General features: G+C 33.2%; 1 protein-coding gene across 1 annotated transcript in view; it reads right to left on the reverse strand.

Annotated features, from left to right (window-relative positions):
• Positions 1 to 19,134, reverse strand: part of LOC145259303 (bridge-like lipid transfer protein family member 1) — a 454,810-nt gene that overhangs the window by 255,580 nt on the left and 180,096 nt on the right. The window contains 7 exon segments of the mRNA XM_080117188.1: positions 345 to 418; positions 1,724 to 1,820; positions 3,794 to 3,877; positions 5,429 to 5,502; positions 8,690 to 8,810; positions 10,590 to 10,718; positions 13,466 to 13,705. Of these exon segments, the coding sequence (XP_079973314.1) occupies positions 345 to 418; positions 1,724 to 1,820; positions 3,794 to 3,877; positions 5,429 to 5,502; positions 8,690 to 8,810; positions 10,590 to 10,718; positions 13,466 to 13,705 (819 nt within the window).

The following is a 19,134-nucleotide window of genomic DNA, read 5'->3' on the forward strand; positions in this document are numbered from 1 at the left end:
GCTTTACAGTTGACAGCTGAGAGAGTGGATATACATTTCTACTACTAACGATGAGAGATGCTCTCAAAAGATTCTTTGGAATAAATACCATCTGCAGTTGAAGAAAAAAAAAAAAACAAAAGAAAAAAACAACATCTACAATCAGGGAAATAAAAAAATATTATTGAATTATTTATTATTTGTTTATTAATCTGCTTACAATGACTGTATATTCCTGCATTGTTAAGCCTTTAAAAACACCTTTCATCCATTAAACAATGCTTTAAGCAAACAACAATACTTCTTAGATTGACTTTACTTTTTTATGTAGAATAACGTGACAACGATAGATCTTTAGTATTTACCTCTCGATTTAAGGCCATTCTTTGTTCCGTCCAATATTCATAAGCATTTCTGTAATTCAGCCAAACAAGCACAGCTAAAAAAGAAAAATGAAAATAATTAACGAAGAGTTCATCTCCAAAAAACTATTTTCATTTATTTTAGATTTTTGACATAGAGAAATATAGAGTATTGTTTTGGAGAAGGTTTTATTTTTTTATTTTTTTTTTTTTTTTACTAATGAGTCAACAAAAATCAGTCAAAGATAAGCATTAACAAGATGAATGGATTGTCAGTTGAATGATGAAGAATATTATGAGAGGATTGGAATAGATAAAATTTGATTATTTACAAGGACAGTTCACAACACGGATTTGTTAACATTGTTTTTTTATTTACAAGTGAGTCATCACTTATCAAGGCCAAAAGGCCACTTGAGGATAAGGGTTAATGAATGTAAGGTGGTAGTGTAGTAATTGTTAATGGTGTAAGTTGGGTAGAATTTAGATTATTTAAGGGAATGGCTCAACAGGAACTTGTTTACATTGAACTTGAAGGCTACCATATTGAAATCGGCCAGGAAGCAGGCCAGCGAAACTGTGTTCCACAGGCAGGCAGTTCTAGAAAAGAAGCTTTGTTCATGGAATCTGTATTTAGATTTAGGCACAGTAGAGTGGGGAAGGAATTGTTTACAATGATTGTAGCTAGTCGAGTGTTTTTTTTTTTTCAAGTTTGGCAAGGCGGGGGACCATAGATTGGAGCTCAGATGAGCACTTACTATGACAGCTACATTTAATCAATTAATAATATATTTGTTTAAGCAATATAATAGTAAATGTTTTCTCCTCATCTTTAGTACAGTTTATTTTTTTACAAAGGAATCACCACTTATCAAGGTCCAGAGGCCACTCGAGGATAAGGGTTAAAGAGTGTACAGAGGTCAAAAGGACAATATCATAGTAATCGTTAGAAGTGTAAATTTGGTAAAATTGGATTACTTAAGGGGAACGGCTCATCAAGAACTTGTTTACATTGGACTTGAAGACAACCATATTGTAGTCAGTTGAAAAGCAAATAAACGGAAGATATTTCCACGGGTGCGCAGTTTTTAGAAAGAAGCTTTGTTCATGGAATCTACGTTTAGGTTTATGCACAGATAAAGAGTGGGGGAAAATTATTGATAGTGTTTTCAGCCAGACGAGTGTTTCTCGTGAATGTTTGGCGAGGTGATGGGGGGGGGGCATAGATTGAGGCTCAGGTTTAGAAACTGGATTCAGTCTCTTGATTGTCTTTTAAGATAGTAGGATTTCATCTTGATTAAGTGTTGAATAGTGAAGGGAAAATCCAATGCTAATTCTGCTGCACAGGTTAAATGTTGAGGAAAAAGATGACAAGAACGAACCTTTGTCAAAGTCTTGTGGCTGTGCCAATATAATCGGTCGGGTTAGGGTTATCAGCAATGCCTCTTGGTCTTCCTCTTGACCCGGAATCATTTCATCCTAAAAATATTTAAAAAAGACAATTGAATAAACTCAAATCGAATAAGCTTTCGATACTTTGCTACAATCACTTTTTCCAAATAAACCAATTTTTGGCATAGACAGTGATAAACCTTTGTGTGTATGTATATATATATATATATATATATATATATGTTGTATTTGAAGGTTATGGCAATGCAGATTGGTAGAAATGTGGATATGAAACAAGAAAAACGGAATAAATGATAATATTGAAAGATTTCAATAATTTTGGGATTATTAATTATTTGCCAACATAAGGTGTCAAACCAAGATGGTATTGGTGGTGTTATATTCTTTGAATTTTCAAGGTAAATCTCATCTTCATGAAAGAAGAAAATTATGTAAAATTACTGAGTTGACATATTTTTTCCAGGAGTTAGAAATTATAGGAAGTCAGTTGCATTAGGTTTGCAGAAAATAAGTTATTGTTGGAGTGTGATAAATCCTTGCCGAATTCAGATATCAAACAAGGATAATATATAAGAGATTTATAATATTTTGTTAAAAGATAAGTTACAGTTTATGAATATATATCTTTACTTATATATAAAAGGCATTTTGTGTGTATATGTGTGAGAGTTTGTTCCCTATGGACCCACACAAATGTACTTTATGTGTCTGAGAATGTTCTTAGATAGGCTTTGTATCAGAATGCTCTGATAATAATTGAAAAACTGATAATGGAAAAAATTTGACTCATACAGCCTAACATCACAACTGAATTTGAGAAGTGTTATCACTGCACAAGCAGAAAGGCCTAGCATATAAAATCAACAGGAGGTTTTTTGATAAGTAAGGGCCATGTTTGAAATGAATGTTTCTGTTTAGAGCACAACTGAACCATGATACTTGACTTTTGCATTTTAAACTTTAATTCAAGCCATTATATAAACATGATTTTATAAAACAGTAGGTTCTCTACAGTGCAATGTAAACTAAAATCTATTGTGGACTGTCACTGCATGTGAAGCTTCCTCCATAGCCCTAGTGATAACTAATGAATTTAACGAGGTTATTAAGAGTGCTCAATAAAAGAAGGGTAAGATATATTTCTATTAATATAAACAAATTTACATGTCAGGCGACTTAAATGGTTGCTTCCCACAGAAGGAGGCATTTGAGGATTAGTTCCTTCTGTGGAAAGCAACCACAGTTGCCTGATCAGGACTTCTGGTTTTAACCCACCATTTGTCTGAAACATTAGCATGTCCAGTGTCACAACCATGTAAATTTATTTATATATATATATATATATATATATATATATATATATATATATATATAAACACACATTCACATAGTCAGGAGAAATTCCTTTATTTTATAATTAAAGTTCTCGATAACTTTGAATATTTATTCATTATGTTTCCACTTGTTATATCGGATGCGTATGCTATATGATGTAGTTCACTGTCATACATAGGATCGATTCTATTTAATTCAAAGACATCCTGGCAGATAATGCGTAGACACAGCAGTCTAGAAAAGAAAATGGCTGATGAATTTGAGTTTTATGTAAAAACTGAAACTGGAAGAAATTCTTCACAAGTTTGCTTTGTTCGGCGAAAAAAAAAAAAAAAAAGAGCTTTTTCGTGTTCAATGACAAAATTCATTTTAGAACATTTCCATCTTCAACCATCAATTGGCTGCGAATAACGGTTCTATGTGCGTGATAAATTACAGATTTCACACCTCCAAGAATCAGCTCTTAACCAACGTCCGACAAATCCACTGAATGATTTTAAAATTGTCAGCCATATTCATGTTGAACTATTGTTATTTCTTTAGTTCGCATGAAATCATTGTCATAAACATCATCTACAAGACTTATTGAACACATTTCAAGAATTCAGCAGCCATTTTCTTTTTAGGCGGCTAAGGAGTGATAGTAATCTAATATATTTAAGCCCCCAACACCACCTCTTCACACCCGATGCCAACATACATACCTTAATGGCATTACGTATTCCAATCTTAGTTTTGAAATAGGCCATTGTTTGAAATTCGGGCTCAGCTTCTTCAAATAAAGGATTCTAAAAAAAATAAATAATAATAATTTAGAGTTTAATTTCATATTTTTTTAAAAACTAGCTTTTGTTTTTCTTTACCAGAAAAAAAAAAAAATGAAAATATGATTTTTTTTTTTTTTGAATTGTTAAAAAATCAAAAAAGAGAAAAGTTTAAACAAACTGAAATTTTCAACACAGAAAAAAAAAAGAAGATTGTTTTTGGGGTCAATTGAATTATTAGTTTTGTCTTTGTTATTTTCATAGTGTTTTGTTTCAAATGATTTAAACTGACTGTTATATAGAACACTTCCAGGGGGAAGCCAAGTAACCTAAACCTGATTCCCCCCCCCCCCCGCCTCTGATCTTGAGCATGTGGTACAAATGGGGAAAGAGGTCGCTAGTTACTTTTGATGCATCTAAAACCAAGCTTCTATCTTTACATCATCAACGTTCTGGCATCAATTGAAATGAATGGCTCGTTTTGAGGAGGCTCCATGTTTTGACGAGCTTCTGAGCTTGATCTTTACCCCTGATCTGAAATGCAACACGTACATCAAATCTGTTGCCACAGTCGCTGGAAAAATGGAACTCAAGGAACCTATAAGGATTTTTCAAATTAAATTTTTATATTTTCAAATTAAATTTTTTTATTTAATCCACAGGAGTATAGTGTGTGGTGACTTAAAACAAATAGTTATAATTGCTACCCTCTTTCTTTTTCCACTTTATTAAAATCTGCTTACGTCCGCACTCGCCAAAGCAAAGGAGTTTTCACAGAAACATGTGAACTCAAAGTATTTTTCAACCAATAAAATAAATTCCAGCTCGAAAAGTAACACATCTATGCGAAGGTAATTAAGTCAGTGCACAGTTAAAAATTCCTATAAAGCAACGAGACTTCACCAGCCGCTCCTGCACATAAGAGAAAAGGATTCCAGAATGTTTCTTTGACACCCCCTCCAGCCTTTGGTTGGAGGAAGTGAAAAGGATTCAATGACTTCTGTATCCAAACTTCAGGGGTATGATTACATAAATCCCCCCCCCTCCAAAAAAAATTATGTTGTAGATCACTTAAAATATGGAAGGGAGGAGTTGATGATGGCGGGCAGCATAAGTAAATTTACAATAGGAAAAGTTAGACGTCAAGAAAACAAAAAAAAGAAAATAATTATAATGATAATTTGTTATTATTGCCTGCAGTGTACCTAAAGAAGGCCTAAGGTTATATCTGCCAAAACGCGAAAAAAGATGAAAATAGTAATTCAAATACAAATTATCAAACATCATCTCCAAAATTTAAGAAAAATAAAAAGATAAAAATAAAAAATGAATAATGAAAACAAAAAAGAATGAAAAGATGAAAAATAAAACAAGGGAAAAAAAAGAAAAGAAAATGATGATAAACAAAAATGTGAAAAGAAAAAGATAAAAAAACAAAAAAAAATTAAAAGAAAGATAAAAAAATAAAATGAAAATGATGGAAAACAGATGAAAAAAAAATAGGACATTGAAATAAATAAATAAATAATATATATATATATATATTTTTTGACATTTAAAAAATGCACATCGTACCTTTAATAATTGACCCAAACTGAGATTAAGGTCAATATGAGCTCTGATAAATATTTTTTGGTTATCTTCATATACTGAAAATAGAAAAAAATATTTGTAAGAACGGGAAGAAAAACTTGTTAATAAAATGGGATTTAAATTTTTATTTAAAAAACAAAAAAGTATCTTAAAGACACCAAGAAATATTTAAAGAAAAAAAAAATACTCAACAGAAGCTTTAAAAAAAAAAAGGAGAAGGGAAATTTTTAATCTAAATGGTAATCTTTAAGTTTATAAATAATCAGGTAAGGGAAATAATTTTCTTTTAAATTTCAGCATGCTCGCCCCTACCCCCCAAAAAAATATACAAGATTTAGGCCATATATATACTAGCAAAAGTATCCGTCATTGACTGGGTTCAAAAACAGACTCTGATTTATGAAAGTACTAGCGGGGGGGGGGGTACCCGGCGTTGCCCGGGTGTTTGTAGGTGTGTGTATGGGGGGGGGGGGGATAAGTAATAACCCTGAAACGATGTTAAAAAAAATCAGAAAAACCAAAACCAAAAAAAAAAAAAAAAAGAGAAAAAAAAAACGCTGTGTGTATAGGAGGGGGGGGAGGGTAAACTAAAGATTAAGCGAAGTAAAAAAAAAACAAAAACGTTTACAAGTGTTTTTGATATAGATGTACATAAGAGATTTTTAAAAAGCACGTGTGTGCAAAAACACTTGGGAAATGTAATAAAATGTGTTGTTTTGGAAGAACCATGAATAAATGCATTTATTTGCACTTGTTTTCTGGCAATTTCTTCTTTCAACCACACCAATAATGTTATATAAGATTTTAGGTGCCTGCCCAGAATTCAATCTAATTATAAATTACAGAAAAATCTTTATGGTGTACCAAAAATGGAATAAAAATGTCATATTCCAAAATTTGCATAAATTGATTCATAACTGAGCACATATAAGTGAGTATAGGAGGGAAATGTTGTGCATTTCTCTCTTAATAATTACTTAAATTAACAATAATAAAGGGTTTATTTAAAAAAAGGCGAGATTGTATCTCAAACTGGAGAGAAAGAAAGAAAGTGTAAATGTCTGTTTGAAGGTGTCGTCTGCCATCAGACTGCAGTCGCCAACAAGTAGCAGTGGGAGGGGTGATTGAGAGAGGTCTGTATAGGTCGCTTGCTGGCGTCTCTCTGGCGATCGCAGTTAAGGGCTAAAAATAGTCTTTAAGAGGACAGCTCAAATCAATGCGCCCTGCCAACCGATTGGTCAGTGTGGCCAAATAACTTTGGCACCGGCCATTAATCCGCTCATAGTAAATAGTTTGTAAATTGCTACACACGTGAGAGAATCAGCAGCAGCTGAAGGATAGCCGACTAGCGAAAATATTAGCAGCAGCAGCCGTTAAAGCATGTATGTAAATTAGTAAGTGTGCATGAGCTTGTGTCACAAGAAAAGGAGAGAAAAATACACCACGTGGTCAACGAGAGAATCAAGTTGCGTGCTGGAGAAGATGGGCGTGCATATACGAGGGCGAGAATGCACTGGCTAGCGCCAGCATGAATCAGCAGCAACAGAGATTTTTAAAAAGCACGTGTGTGCAAAAACGCTTGGGAAATGTAATGAAATGCGTTGTTTTGGAAGAACCATGAATAAATGCATTTATTTGCACTTAAAAAAGGTGTTGAATCGGTTTTTATATCTGCCCTTTTTTATTTGTTTGTTACTTTGTGATGGTGCTAGATGGCATACAGGTCTGAAAGGTTTGAACTGTAACAACACAGTTAAAACGTAACGGCCATGTTATAGATCAAATAGTTTTTGTTTTTTTTTTATTAAGAAAATCAAATTTTATGATGAAACAAAGATAGTGTGTCTTGGCCTGCCATATTTAATGAATAAAGAGAGACAACTCAATTTGAACTATTAAGACAGATATAGAGATCAAAATCAACTCTGTAATGCCTATGAATTACTACTAATTAATAAAAATTTTATGAAAATGATTTTCTATGTGTTGAGACATTATGTCGAACAAAGATGGCAGTGAAGAATCAGTGCAGTTCCAATCCTGAGTGTTAAGTAATTCCCAGTAACAAAGATGGCGGCAAAGAATCAAATGCAGGTTCGTGACGGACACGACGGCAAACTGATTGAATCCAAAATTAAACAATTTTCATAGTAACTTTGGAAGCTTTTCATTGGTTAGTTATTATAATTTGAGGTTATAAAAACGATCGTCGAAATCATTGGTGTCATTATACCCCCCCCCATTTTGTGAAAAGAACAACTTGATCAATTTATATGGTACATCATAAAGATTTTTCTGTTTTTTGGGGTTTTTTTTCATTGAATTCTGGTCAACAAATAATATTTTGTATTCTAGTTTTGTTGCTTTCTTACGGTAATCCACAAACAAAATACTTTGGGTATTTTTTTTTCTTTAAGGCCCGTTTCACAGCAAAAGATACTCACATGCTTTATGAAATCCTTAGGGCACATACAACACACTTTTGTATATCTTTTCCATTGCAAATTGATTGTTCCGGAGATATTAATGTTTTTCCAATGGATTATGTTTAATTGCAGAATCATTTGGAATGGTTACTTACATCTTATTAAAGACATTCTACACATGCCCAATGTTGGTTAGATATTTATTTATCAAAGACCAAGTCAAGGTGGGAAGTTTTCACCGATTTTTGTTCAGGCTGCGGATCTCTACCCCCCCCCCCAAAGTTAACAGCAGCATGTGGATCCTCCAGTCCTTGTTGTAGATTATTCGAGCAAAGAGGAATAAAGCGACAAAAAGAAATAATCTAAGCGAATCATTTTGTGATTTATTTTCTCAGTTGAAGTTGGGTTTAAGGTTAGGGTTGATTTTTGCCAGAAATCTATAGTATAACCAAAATCTACAAGAAAAATATCTTTTGGTCTACTAGCATGAATTAGGGTTTAAGGTTGGGGTTGATTTTTGTCGGAAATCTTTAGTATTAAGTAGGTGGAAGGAGGGGATAATGATTTGGAATGGAAATGGTTAACAGATTCTTTTAAAGCACAACAAAGTCTACAAGAAAAATATATTTTCGCCGACTAGTGTGAGACAAGCCGTCAAGGAAAAGTTTACTATACTTTGCATATCTCAAAATATGGAGGCCAAAACATAACGAAGCAAAGTCCCATACGTCCAAGGACATTGTGCCTAGCACAGAGCCAACACTACGAACTTTCACAAAATCAAGATCTCGTGAACAATAAAGTTAGAAATACTTACAATAATCAACAGTGGTTTCTGTTGATGCCAATTGGACTCGGTTGGAAACTTCCAAGTCGATGGATCCAGTTTCTAATCGTACTGCATTTGAGGTGGGAGTCGTGGCTGTGATTTGGATTCCCTGAAAAAAATAAATATATCTTGGTAAAGTCTAAAACAGCACTTTTTCCCCCTTTGTCAAGTTTTAAAAGTTTAAGTTTAAAATGGCATTATTTGTGTCTTTCATACTTACATGCTATTTTTTGTTTGTTTGTCAAGCTTAAGTTTGAAATGGTATTTTTTTTTTGTTCTTTTGTCAAGCTTAAGTTTGAAATGGTATTTTTTGTTCATTTGTCAAGCTTAAGTTTGAAATGGTAATTTTTGTTCATTTGTCAAGCTTAAGTTCGAAATAGTATTTTTTTGTTCATTTGTCAACCTTAAGTTTGAAATACTATTTTTGTAAGAATGTGAAGCTTACGTCTGAAATAGCGTTTTTTCAGACGGTCAACTGTTAAAAGCCTTTACATCTTTTGTGTTCGTCCAAAATTAGTCACAGTTACACGTTTTATAAGAAAATATATACGAAAAATTAAAAACATTATTTTTGTCATTCTTCTTCCATAAAGAGTCCAGCAACCTAGCTGAGAGAAAAGCAACTATCAGACATTGTCAACCCTGCATCTAAGAAACAAACAACCTACACACACACTTCACTTTCACCAGAAACTATGCAACAAATCCTCAAAAAACGATTCATATTAATAAATATAAATAATAATAATGAAAAACTATGGCAACACTTCAAAGATCGTCAATAACCAAGATCTGATTTTCTCTCTTCTGATCTTGAACATGTGGTGCAATGGGGAAAAAGAAAAAAAGGTTAATTCATCCAAAACCAAGCTTCTACCTTTTCACCACCAATGCTCTGATACACATATGGCTCTTAATTGAAATGAATGGTTCTTAACTTGAGGAAACACTCTGCTTTTACAAGCTTCTGGGATGGATCTTCACTCCTGATTTGAAATGGAACACATATCAAATCTGTTGCCAAAGTTGCTGGAAAAATGGTTGGATCATTCTACTGTCCCAGAAGGTATCAGACTCCCAACGCAATCCTCTACCTGCATATGAGTCAAATATGTCCCAAGATGGAGAATTGTTGCCATATTGAAACTGACAAATTAACTAGAGCAGCAGCAGGCATGCGACTATTAAATGTCATTTACCAAAAGTCGATTTTAAATAAACAGACTTTGTGGTTTGGTGGGGGATGCCCTTTTCTCTTCCCTGCAGCCTCTCTCCCACAGAAGAGACGTTGCGAGCCTGTCTTTGTTTTATCGTTATTTCCATGGCAAGTGCTCGTCTGAGTTTCAATCTCTCGTTCCCCCTTGCCAATCTTTCACAAGAAACACCCGTCTGGCTGAAACTACTGTCAATAATTTTCCCCACTCTTTATCTGTGCCTAAATCCAAACGTAGATTCCATGAGCAGAGCTTCTTTCTCAGAAGTGCACGATTGTGGAACTCTCTTCCGTTTGCCTGTTTCCCACCTTACTACAACTTGGATGTCTTTAAATCCAACATAAACAATTTCCTGACAAACTGCCCTCTTAAGTAATGACACTATCAAATCTCCAATAATGATTATTACAATACTATCTCATTGATTACTGTACATGCAATAACCCTTATCCCTGAGTGGCCTCTGGGCCTTAATAGGTGGTGACCCCCATGTAAAAAAAAAAAAAAAAATTGTGACGCGGTTATTCTTTCTTTGTTCTCTGCTAATCTGGAATTTGTGTGTATGCACGATCTACACATTCTTTTATGCAACTGCTATTCTTCAGGTCAGATGTTACTATTAATACAACACGAGAGAAAAATCAAGCAATTCTTAAGAAACGACGGAAACCTACCTTAAGTCGGAACAAAAGAGAATAAAGCAGAGGTTCTCGGATTTTGCTGACGGTTTTTCCTTCATCAGTCGTCCATATTCGGATCGGTTGATCAGAACCGGATACTTTCTGAACTAATTCATTCACTTCCTGAATAATTAAATAAAAACATTTTTTCCCCCGATCAGAAATTACATAATTTTTCTTTTATCAAAGACAAATATAAAGCAAAATGAAATTCTAAAGAACTAGCAGGACCTGTGGAAATTCCACAGATGACTCATATGTAATATATTGATGTTGGCATTCTGTAGATATTCAGCATAAATGGAGATGCTCTGATATTATTGTAGCTCTTTTGTTAAAACTGCAAAAGTATTTATCTAATAATATTTATTTTAAATATTTTATAATAAACTAAAAGTGTTTCAGGAGATCTGTAGATGGTCGATATAAATGTTCATCAACACTTTAATAAAAATAATTAATGAAAAAAATTTTTTTTCTCCAAAAAACATAAAAATTGAAAGGGTGCCAAGAATTTCTGCTTTAACTGTATTTAGTTTGAGACGAGGCTACCAAATGAATGCAGTCAAATTCAAACTAAAACAAACACAGAGTAATGAGTATTCTGCCTATTCCTTTTTTCAAACCAATCACGTGTTTCTATTTGCGTATAAACAAACAAATAAAAAAACTATCATAACTTTTTAATGTTGTATAAATTCTTTGCAGCTTTTAAAAATAATTTTTTATATACGATTAATAATTTTTTTATATACAATTAATAATTTTTTCATATCCAATTAATAATTTTTTTTCATATCCGGTTAATAAATTTTTCCATATACAATTAATAATTGTTTTATATACGATTAATAATTTTTTTCATATACAATTAATCATTTTTTCATATACAATTAATCATTTTTTCATATACAATTAATCATTTTTTCATATACAATAATTTTTTCATATCTGATTAATAATTTTTTCATATCCAATTAATAATTTTTTCATATCCGATTAATTTTTTTTTTTACTTTACTCATATTGCAAATGTTTTTGTAATTTTTCTTCCACAGTAAAAAATGTAAGCATTATTATATTTGAAGCTAAACATTATCTTCGCATTGACATTGAATATTATAGAATGTAAAAAATAATAAAAAAGGTAATATGTTGTTCTAGGCAAAGTGTTCCCTATTCAATCCAAACAATACCAGGTCTATATGAATAAAACAGGAGATGTATGTATGTATGTGTGTGTGTTTGTATGTAAATATTTAACCAATAAACTCTTAAACTACTGATCACATATTGCTGAAGTTAACAGAAAATCGTATTCATACACCAAGGATTATTTATAACGAGTAAAATCTTTGTTTGGATGGATGGATAAATAACGCGTACAGAAATATATCGGTAAGTTGAAATGCAAAATGTTCATTTCAACTTGCCCAAATTTCTATTAGTTTGTGCATACGTAAACTAATCAAAGCTAAAAGTAGTGTACTTTTTTAACTTTTCTATCTATCTGTTGGGTTAACTCAAACGGTAGCGAATGTGGCTGGTGTGCTAAATGTTTTGGTTTCGGTTCTAGTTGATGATGCTGAAGTCATTTTTTTTTTTTTACTTTTTTTTACTTTATGTATGTGAAAAGTAAAAAAATACTTTTCAAAAAATTTTTTTTTTTACTTTTTTTTACTTTATGTATGTGAAAAGTAAAAAAATACTTTTCAAAAAAATTTTTTTTTTTACTTTTTTTTACTTTAGAAATCGGTGCTATGCTGAAGCATTTTTTTTTTTTACTTTAGAAATCAGTGCTATGTATTAAGTACAATATTCAATAGAGAATTGACTTTGTAATAATAAAACAAAATTTTGATGAATTAAAATATATTTAAGTGTATTTTACAACTGGCAATGTCAGGCGTCTCTTACTAATAAATAATAAACTGATGTAATGAATATGTGTATATCTGAGTTCCTTCTTATAAGAATGATTGGTTATTCAAGCCATAATGGCTAACTGGTAGAGCTGCTTGGCAGAGATATCAAAACATAGGGTGAAATCTTGATGCTTAAGGATATACAGTCTCTAACTACAAACAATCGTCCAGTAAGGCGACTTACAAGATTATCATTTGAATACTGTAGCCAAGACAACTCGGTTACTTTGTGGCACTATATCATGGTTGGTAGTTGCTTATGCACCCTCCCCCTGCATGGCCAGGTGGTAATTTGGCTGTATGCGGAAGGATACACAAAAGTGCAGCCCCATAATTCCCTTTCCTTTATCGACCTCTTTTGTCTGGACTGTCATGAGGTGAGCACGCATATTTTTGTCTCTCCGTAAACGAGGGGGCACCCCCTCCCCCTCAACACTAGTTAAGGGAAGTTAGTTTAAGTAATGGTGAACAATCAATTGTAGGATATGTAAATTGTAAAAGTTTTGTAATATATATATTGTATACATAATATAAAATAAAATAGTTAATTATATTTCATATATATTACGATTGTCGCGTTGTGTGTTTTCTTGTGTCTGCCATAAATGTTTCCATTAAACAACGAAGCGGTCCAGAGGACGAAGAAAGAAGATTTCAACCAGAATGCCACCAGGGTGAAGATGTCTTCTTGAGAGAATAAAGGAGCCACACACCCGCATCCAACATCTCGGGTATGCTTTTCCTCTTGATAATCAGATCCTAATGACTGGCCCATCTTCACATCATCATGGAACCGTTTCTAAGACATTTAGTTTAATATGTGTGTCGGTCACAAACCAGTGATTGGCTGATCGTGCTATAACTTCAAATGAATATATCTCTTTCATAGGACATATAATAAATGAACAAAATGGCGTTTTTAAAAGTTGTTTTTTTTTTTCTTACCTTCATAAAAACTTTTTGCACAAACACAACATGATTCAAGAGGTCCGTGGTGAGGCTGTGTTCTAACATTCCTACTTCAGCAACAGCATTCAAATAGCCGCCTTCTTTTAGAACCAGTCCGTCCGTCAGGTTTTCCGACATGCTTGATGTGGCTTTGTGATGGCGGTAGTCAGCATACACATGGATGGGAGGGAGATCAATACTGGCAGATGACGGGATCGAAGCTTCCAACGTACTGATCTGTTTAAAATAATTAAAGATAAAACAAAAAATGCACAATTAAAAACATGCAATACAATAAAATATACATACATTCAAATTCTGACTACGTGGTACTAGTATTCAAGAATTCTGGCAAAAGAACTGATCCACTCATTTATTGTCCCCTTTAGCTGAGTTGGGGAGGAGTCTAAAGTTATTAATCAACCAAGCACTAGTTTATCATCTTGTAAATGCAGTGTATCCCAATTACAGTTAGGGAAAAAAAAGATACAACCAAGATTTAAACCCAGCTAATTTACATAGAAGCTTATTAATTAAAAACATAACAGAATTATTCAAATACAAACACTGGAAAATTGCCTACGTTGTACCAGCATTCAAGAATTCTGGTGAAAGAACCGACTTGCTCAGTGATTATCCCATCAGTATCGTATCCCTCTTCGCTAAACTAGAGGTAGGGAGTACTAGGTCGAAAAAAGGTCACATCTTCAAAATCTGGTGGGGACCCCCTCAAATCAAAATATAAGGTGTATCTAGGTCAAAATCGAAAAAAAATTTGAAAAAAAAAATTTTTTCATCTGTTGGCGGCATTTTTTAGATCTGGGGCTGGTTTTTCAAGAAATATGTGTCCGAAATGTCAATATGAGTGATTTCAAGGCATAATTTTGCTTCTTGTGTATCTCCAATGCCCATTAATGGATATAAATAGTTTCAAATGACACAGGGTCATGTATTTAAACAGGTTTTGTGGTATTCTTGGTCAATTTCGGTCAAAAAAATGGCCAAAATTGGCCATAAATTGGTCGAAAAACAGGCAAAAATCACAAAAACCATCTTGGGTCACATAAATTATCCTCGTCCACCTTTACAAAGGTATATATTGCTGTAGATACCTAAAATAGACATTGGAGTACGATTATATACAGGTCTCAGATCTTTTTGGGCCATTTTGAAGAGAAATAGACCAAATTTTGACCCAAAATTGCCAAAAATAGAACGAAATTGCCAAAATCCTGTTCTCAGTCACTTAATCGATCCTTGTTCATTCCCAATGGATATGAATGACTTCAGACACACATATAAGGCAGAGAACCATGATTATTGACAGGTCTTGGGGTCTTTAAGGGCAATTTTTGGGGTGAATTTGGCCAAATTGGACCTAAAATTGCTGAAAATAGGCCGAAATCGACATAATCCCGTCCTTTTATGATTTCCAAGTGCTTAACAGACTTAACAAAAGTGACTCAGATATACACTACAAGCACTACAATAATCCATCAAACTTGGCTGCAATCTCTTTGTGGTTGTGCAGTGTGAATTGCATGTTTCGGTCCGAAAGAACATCCCAGTCTCCGTTGATTTTGCATTCGACAATTTGATCTGCATCGATAGTTTGCTTATCATCTGGGTTTGGGTACCTCCATTTTAAGTTCTTCCTTTCATAAACACGCTCCAAATGTTCAATTTCGTATTTCTGGTTGTCTAGGATTTTAGTACAGTACCCCAGAAACCATGTTGGCACCCCCTTTACTGTCCACAACACCACACACATCTGATTCACATTCAGGATTAAAGGTAACTCAACCATTTCCTCTGCAACTCGTGGAATGCAAGTGATAGCTTTTAGGGCATCATCATTAGTGGGCAGAGGAATTCTTGTGGATACCGGGCAACCATCCAGGAGTGCGCAAAGATTCATAAGCCGCTCTTCATGAGTGATTTTGTTGAGTTTGAATAGTTCAGGATTTGCAGTTACATATGATTTGTGGGTGTCTCTGTAATATGCTAACTCAGTCATGACAATCTTCTCTTGTAATTCTGAATGATCTTTTAGCACCGACATCAATTCTTCAGAACTAACACACGGACCACGCCAACTTTTACAATTTATGAGCAATTTAGTAGTGTAATTGCTTGCGTACATCGCTTCCTTTATCTTCTCTTCAACTTTTAGACGGAGAAGAGTCTTTTGTTCTTCATTCCATTCGTCTTCTCTTTTGTTCAAAAGTTTTGCTATTGCCGTCGAAAGTTTTGATGCACCATCCAATGACACACTGTGCAAGACCATATCGTTTCTCAAGGATTTTGCTTTGAACTTGTTATTCCTACATTTCGAAACAATAGCACGATGATCGAATACTCCAAGTTCTTGTTCACACATAACATTGTTGCTCTCCAGGTCTTTCGCTCTTCCACGGTCAACTTGTGTATTTGCGTGGCACAAATGTCATTATACTGCCCAAATCCGTACTCTCTACCACATTGAAGTTCGATCGTTTTGGATGCATGTACACACATATCTTTCAAAAGTTTTATCTCCAACTCAGATGTCGGTTCCTCAATATCTATATGTCTGTATTGAACAGTGTACGCTTCCAAGGTGTCCAGTTTTCCAACTGAAAGATCCTCAAACAACTTTGGAAGAATTTTGCACAGATCATCCTGCGTTCCTACCTCAACAAGATTTAGGAGAGGTAATGAGACTTTGTACGTGAACAATGAAAGACAGTTCAACTGACTCAGTAGCAATTCACTATCCAGTAACATCCTCACGATCTCGACATGTTGGTTGCTGAGATGAGTCTCATCAAGAACCATACGAATGAAAGGCAATGCATCGAGGATCGAGGAGCACGAATATCCCAGTTTAGTAAAACGTCTTTCTCTGTAAAGAGATAGATGTTTAACTTTCTCCTCCCGCTCCAAGACATAATCAAACAGACCGGCTTGGTTAGAAATATAACTGTGTCAGGATATTCAAAATGGACCCAAATAAAAATATGAATGGACCCAAAGAGAAGGAGATTTCAACTGTGTGCTATGATTATGATAAAAATAACATAGCAAGGAGACTCTACATTTCAGAGTCTCATTTTGAACTGACCAAATAAACAAAACAACTCCTTTCTCAGATAACACTGCAATGTTATCAATCATTCGATTCTACTAGTACTAGTCCCCAAGCCCCTTGGGAAACTAGTTAAATAACACTTACAATTTTTGTATGAAGCTTTGTAAGAAACATTCTTATGTAAAATTTACCAGATTTGGAACACTGGACGATTAAGGGTATTTCTTTCCGCAAAATGAATGACATCTAGGGTGTAAATCACCGTGAAAATTGTGCTAAAATCCCGATTTTGTACTAAAAAATGACTTTTATATGCTAAAATAAAACTCAATTTAGCTATACATTGTGTCATTCCTATCCTAATTCATTGACCAAGTCAAAAGAAGTGAAAATACCTAAGTTTCAACTGCTATTTCTTATCCCTTCTTTTGCAAAGATGGGTAAATGGGCGTTTTTGGGCCCCCGGAGCCTAAAAATCTAAAAAATGGCGCCAACAGATGAATTTTGATTTTTTTTTCAAAATTTTTTCGATTCTTACCTAGGTTTAGTGCATATTTTGATCTGAGGGGGTCTCCACCAAAATCTGAAGACCCGACCCAGTACTCCCTACCTCTAGCTAAACTCTGAGTCTTTAATCAACCCGACAGTACTAGTCCACCATGTTATAAATGCTAACCTTCTCTGATCAACAGTATGAATTTAAGAATGTTCTACTATGGATATTTTAACTGCTATCCCTGAACGCATATACCATGCAATAAGACAGGAGAAGCTAAAGCTTTGTCACGATCTGGCATGAAGGGTTCTCCCTGTTAAACCGAAATCTCTTAACATTTCGATCTAAACATATCACTTTTACATCATGCATCAGTTCTTGTTCAGAATTCACGATACATTAAAAAAAAAAAAAAAAAAAAGGAAAAAAAAGAAAATAAAGAAAAATATGTACAATTTACGTACCTGTGAGAAAACCGAAAACATCTAGCTGACAGCCCAGCATTAGCCGGTTGTACAATACGCTTAAAAATGATATTTTAATTTATGCAGATTGCGTATGTATTATCATAGAACCAATCCTCTATTGATTATTATTATTACGAGGAATAATTTGCCCGGTGGTCTAATTCGCAAAAAAATAAATAAATAAAAAATTTTTAAAATGACAATGTCAGTCATCAAATTCCATCTGTGTTTGTTTATAATATGTCAGCTGATATTTGGGTTTGACGATGAATGCCCTGGAAAAGTCACTTCCGATTAATGTTTAGTTTTAAAATATGCGAACAAAGAAATGATTTCCAGCCATTTAAAATGGTACCTTCTTTTATCATAAATTAAACTCATTAATAAGACAAAATTAAAATGAAATGGTGAGGTACACCCGGGCTTGAACAAGGGATCATTCGATCTGTAGTTGAATGCTCTACCACAAAGCCATATCTCCATATTATAATAAATCTTTTCTTTTTTTTTTCAAGAAGAAATCATTTGCAGAAATTTCATTATCTCTTTTTGTCGGTGCAACTAAAAATATTCCCATAGCTGTTTTCAAAATCAGATTTTTTCAATTTTCAATACTTATCGGATACATTTCTGTTCAAAACATATCTAAGAACACTGCCAGACATATAAATTAGCTTTGTGTGAAATTTCCAAAAGACAGGCTTAGTCATTTCGGACCTATGAGGAAGGAACTCACAAACACACAAAGTGACTTTTATATAATAGTATTGATATAATCTTTTGAAACAAATATATAGTTCTTCAGATTATGAGAAAGAATATACTCTTGAGGCATATATTTTTTATGAATTATACTTCGAATTATAACAAATATTAAACTCAATGCATATATATATATATATATATATATATATATATATATATATATATATTCAGACAAGTATTGTTGAATAGCACAGAGTGTTTTTGCTTATTGAGCCTTTTTTGTAATTTTTCAATTTTTTGAATCGATGTTCTTATTTCTCGACCGAATTTCTTGTAAGGATATCTTAAAGAAAGAGTCTTTATTAACAAACCCCAAACCCTGCAAGAACTGAAGGAAAACATCAGGGAGTTAAATTGCAATCCAGAGATTCTGCAATTTGTCATGAATAATGTTTTGGAAAGAGCACAAATATGTGAAGCTGAAAATGGCAATATTTAAAAGATATTATTTTTCATAAATGAAGATTATTTGAATTTTGCATTTATTTATTTTTTTTTTAATTCCGAATATCTTATTCAGATTGTGTTAATATTACAGAAATATATCATCAAAATTAAAGAACCTTTTTAAGTTCAAAATCATTCAGTGACTTTTTGGACACCCTCTCTCTCTCTCTATATATATATATATATAAGAAATAAAAATTACAATAAGTTTACCAAGGTAATCAAAATGGTAAACTTAAAATATATTATAAATATTAAAGAGTTAATATTTACAAGTAAAGTAATCTCAACCAGATGTAAAAGCTCAATAAAACCGAAAAGGAAATAGAGCTTATAATATGAACAAATGATTAATAAAACATGTTAAAAAACATCTTGAAAAAGAGTTAAAAACATATTTAATTTTAAAAAGGAAGCACAA

This window comes from Euprymna scolopes, chromosome 34, assembly GCF_053919585.1.
Source record: "Euprymna scolopes isolate OS-2025 chromosome 34, ASM5391958v1, whole genome shotgun sequence".
NCBI lineage: Eukaryota > Metazoa > Mollusca > Cephalopoda > Sepiida > Sepiolidae > Euprymna > Euprymna scolopes.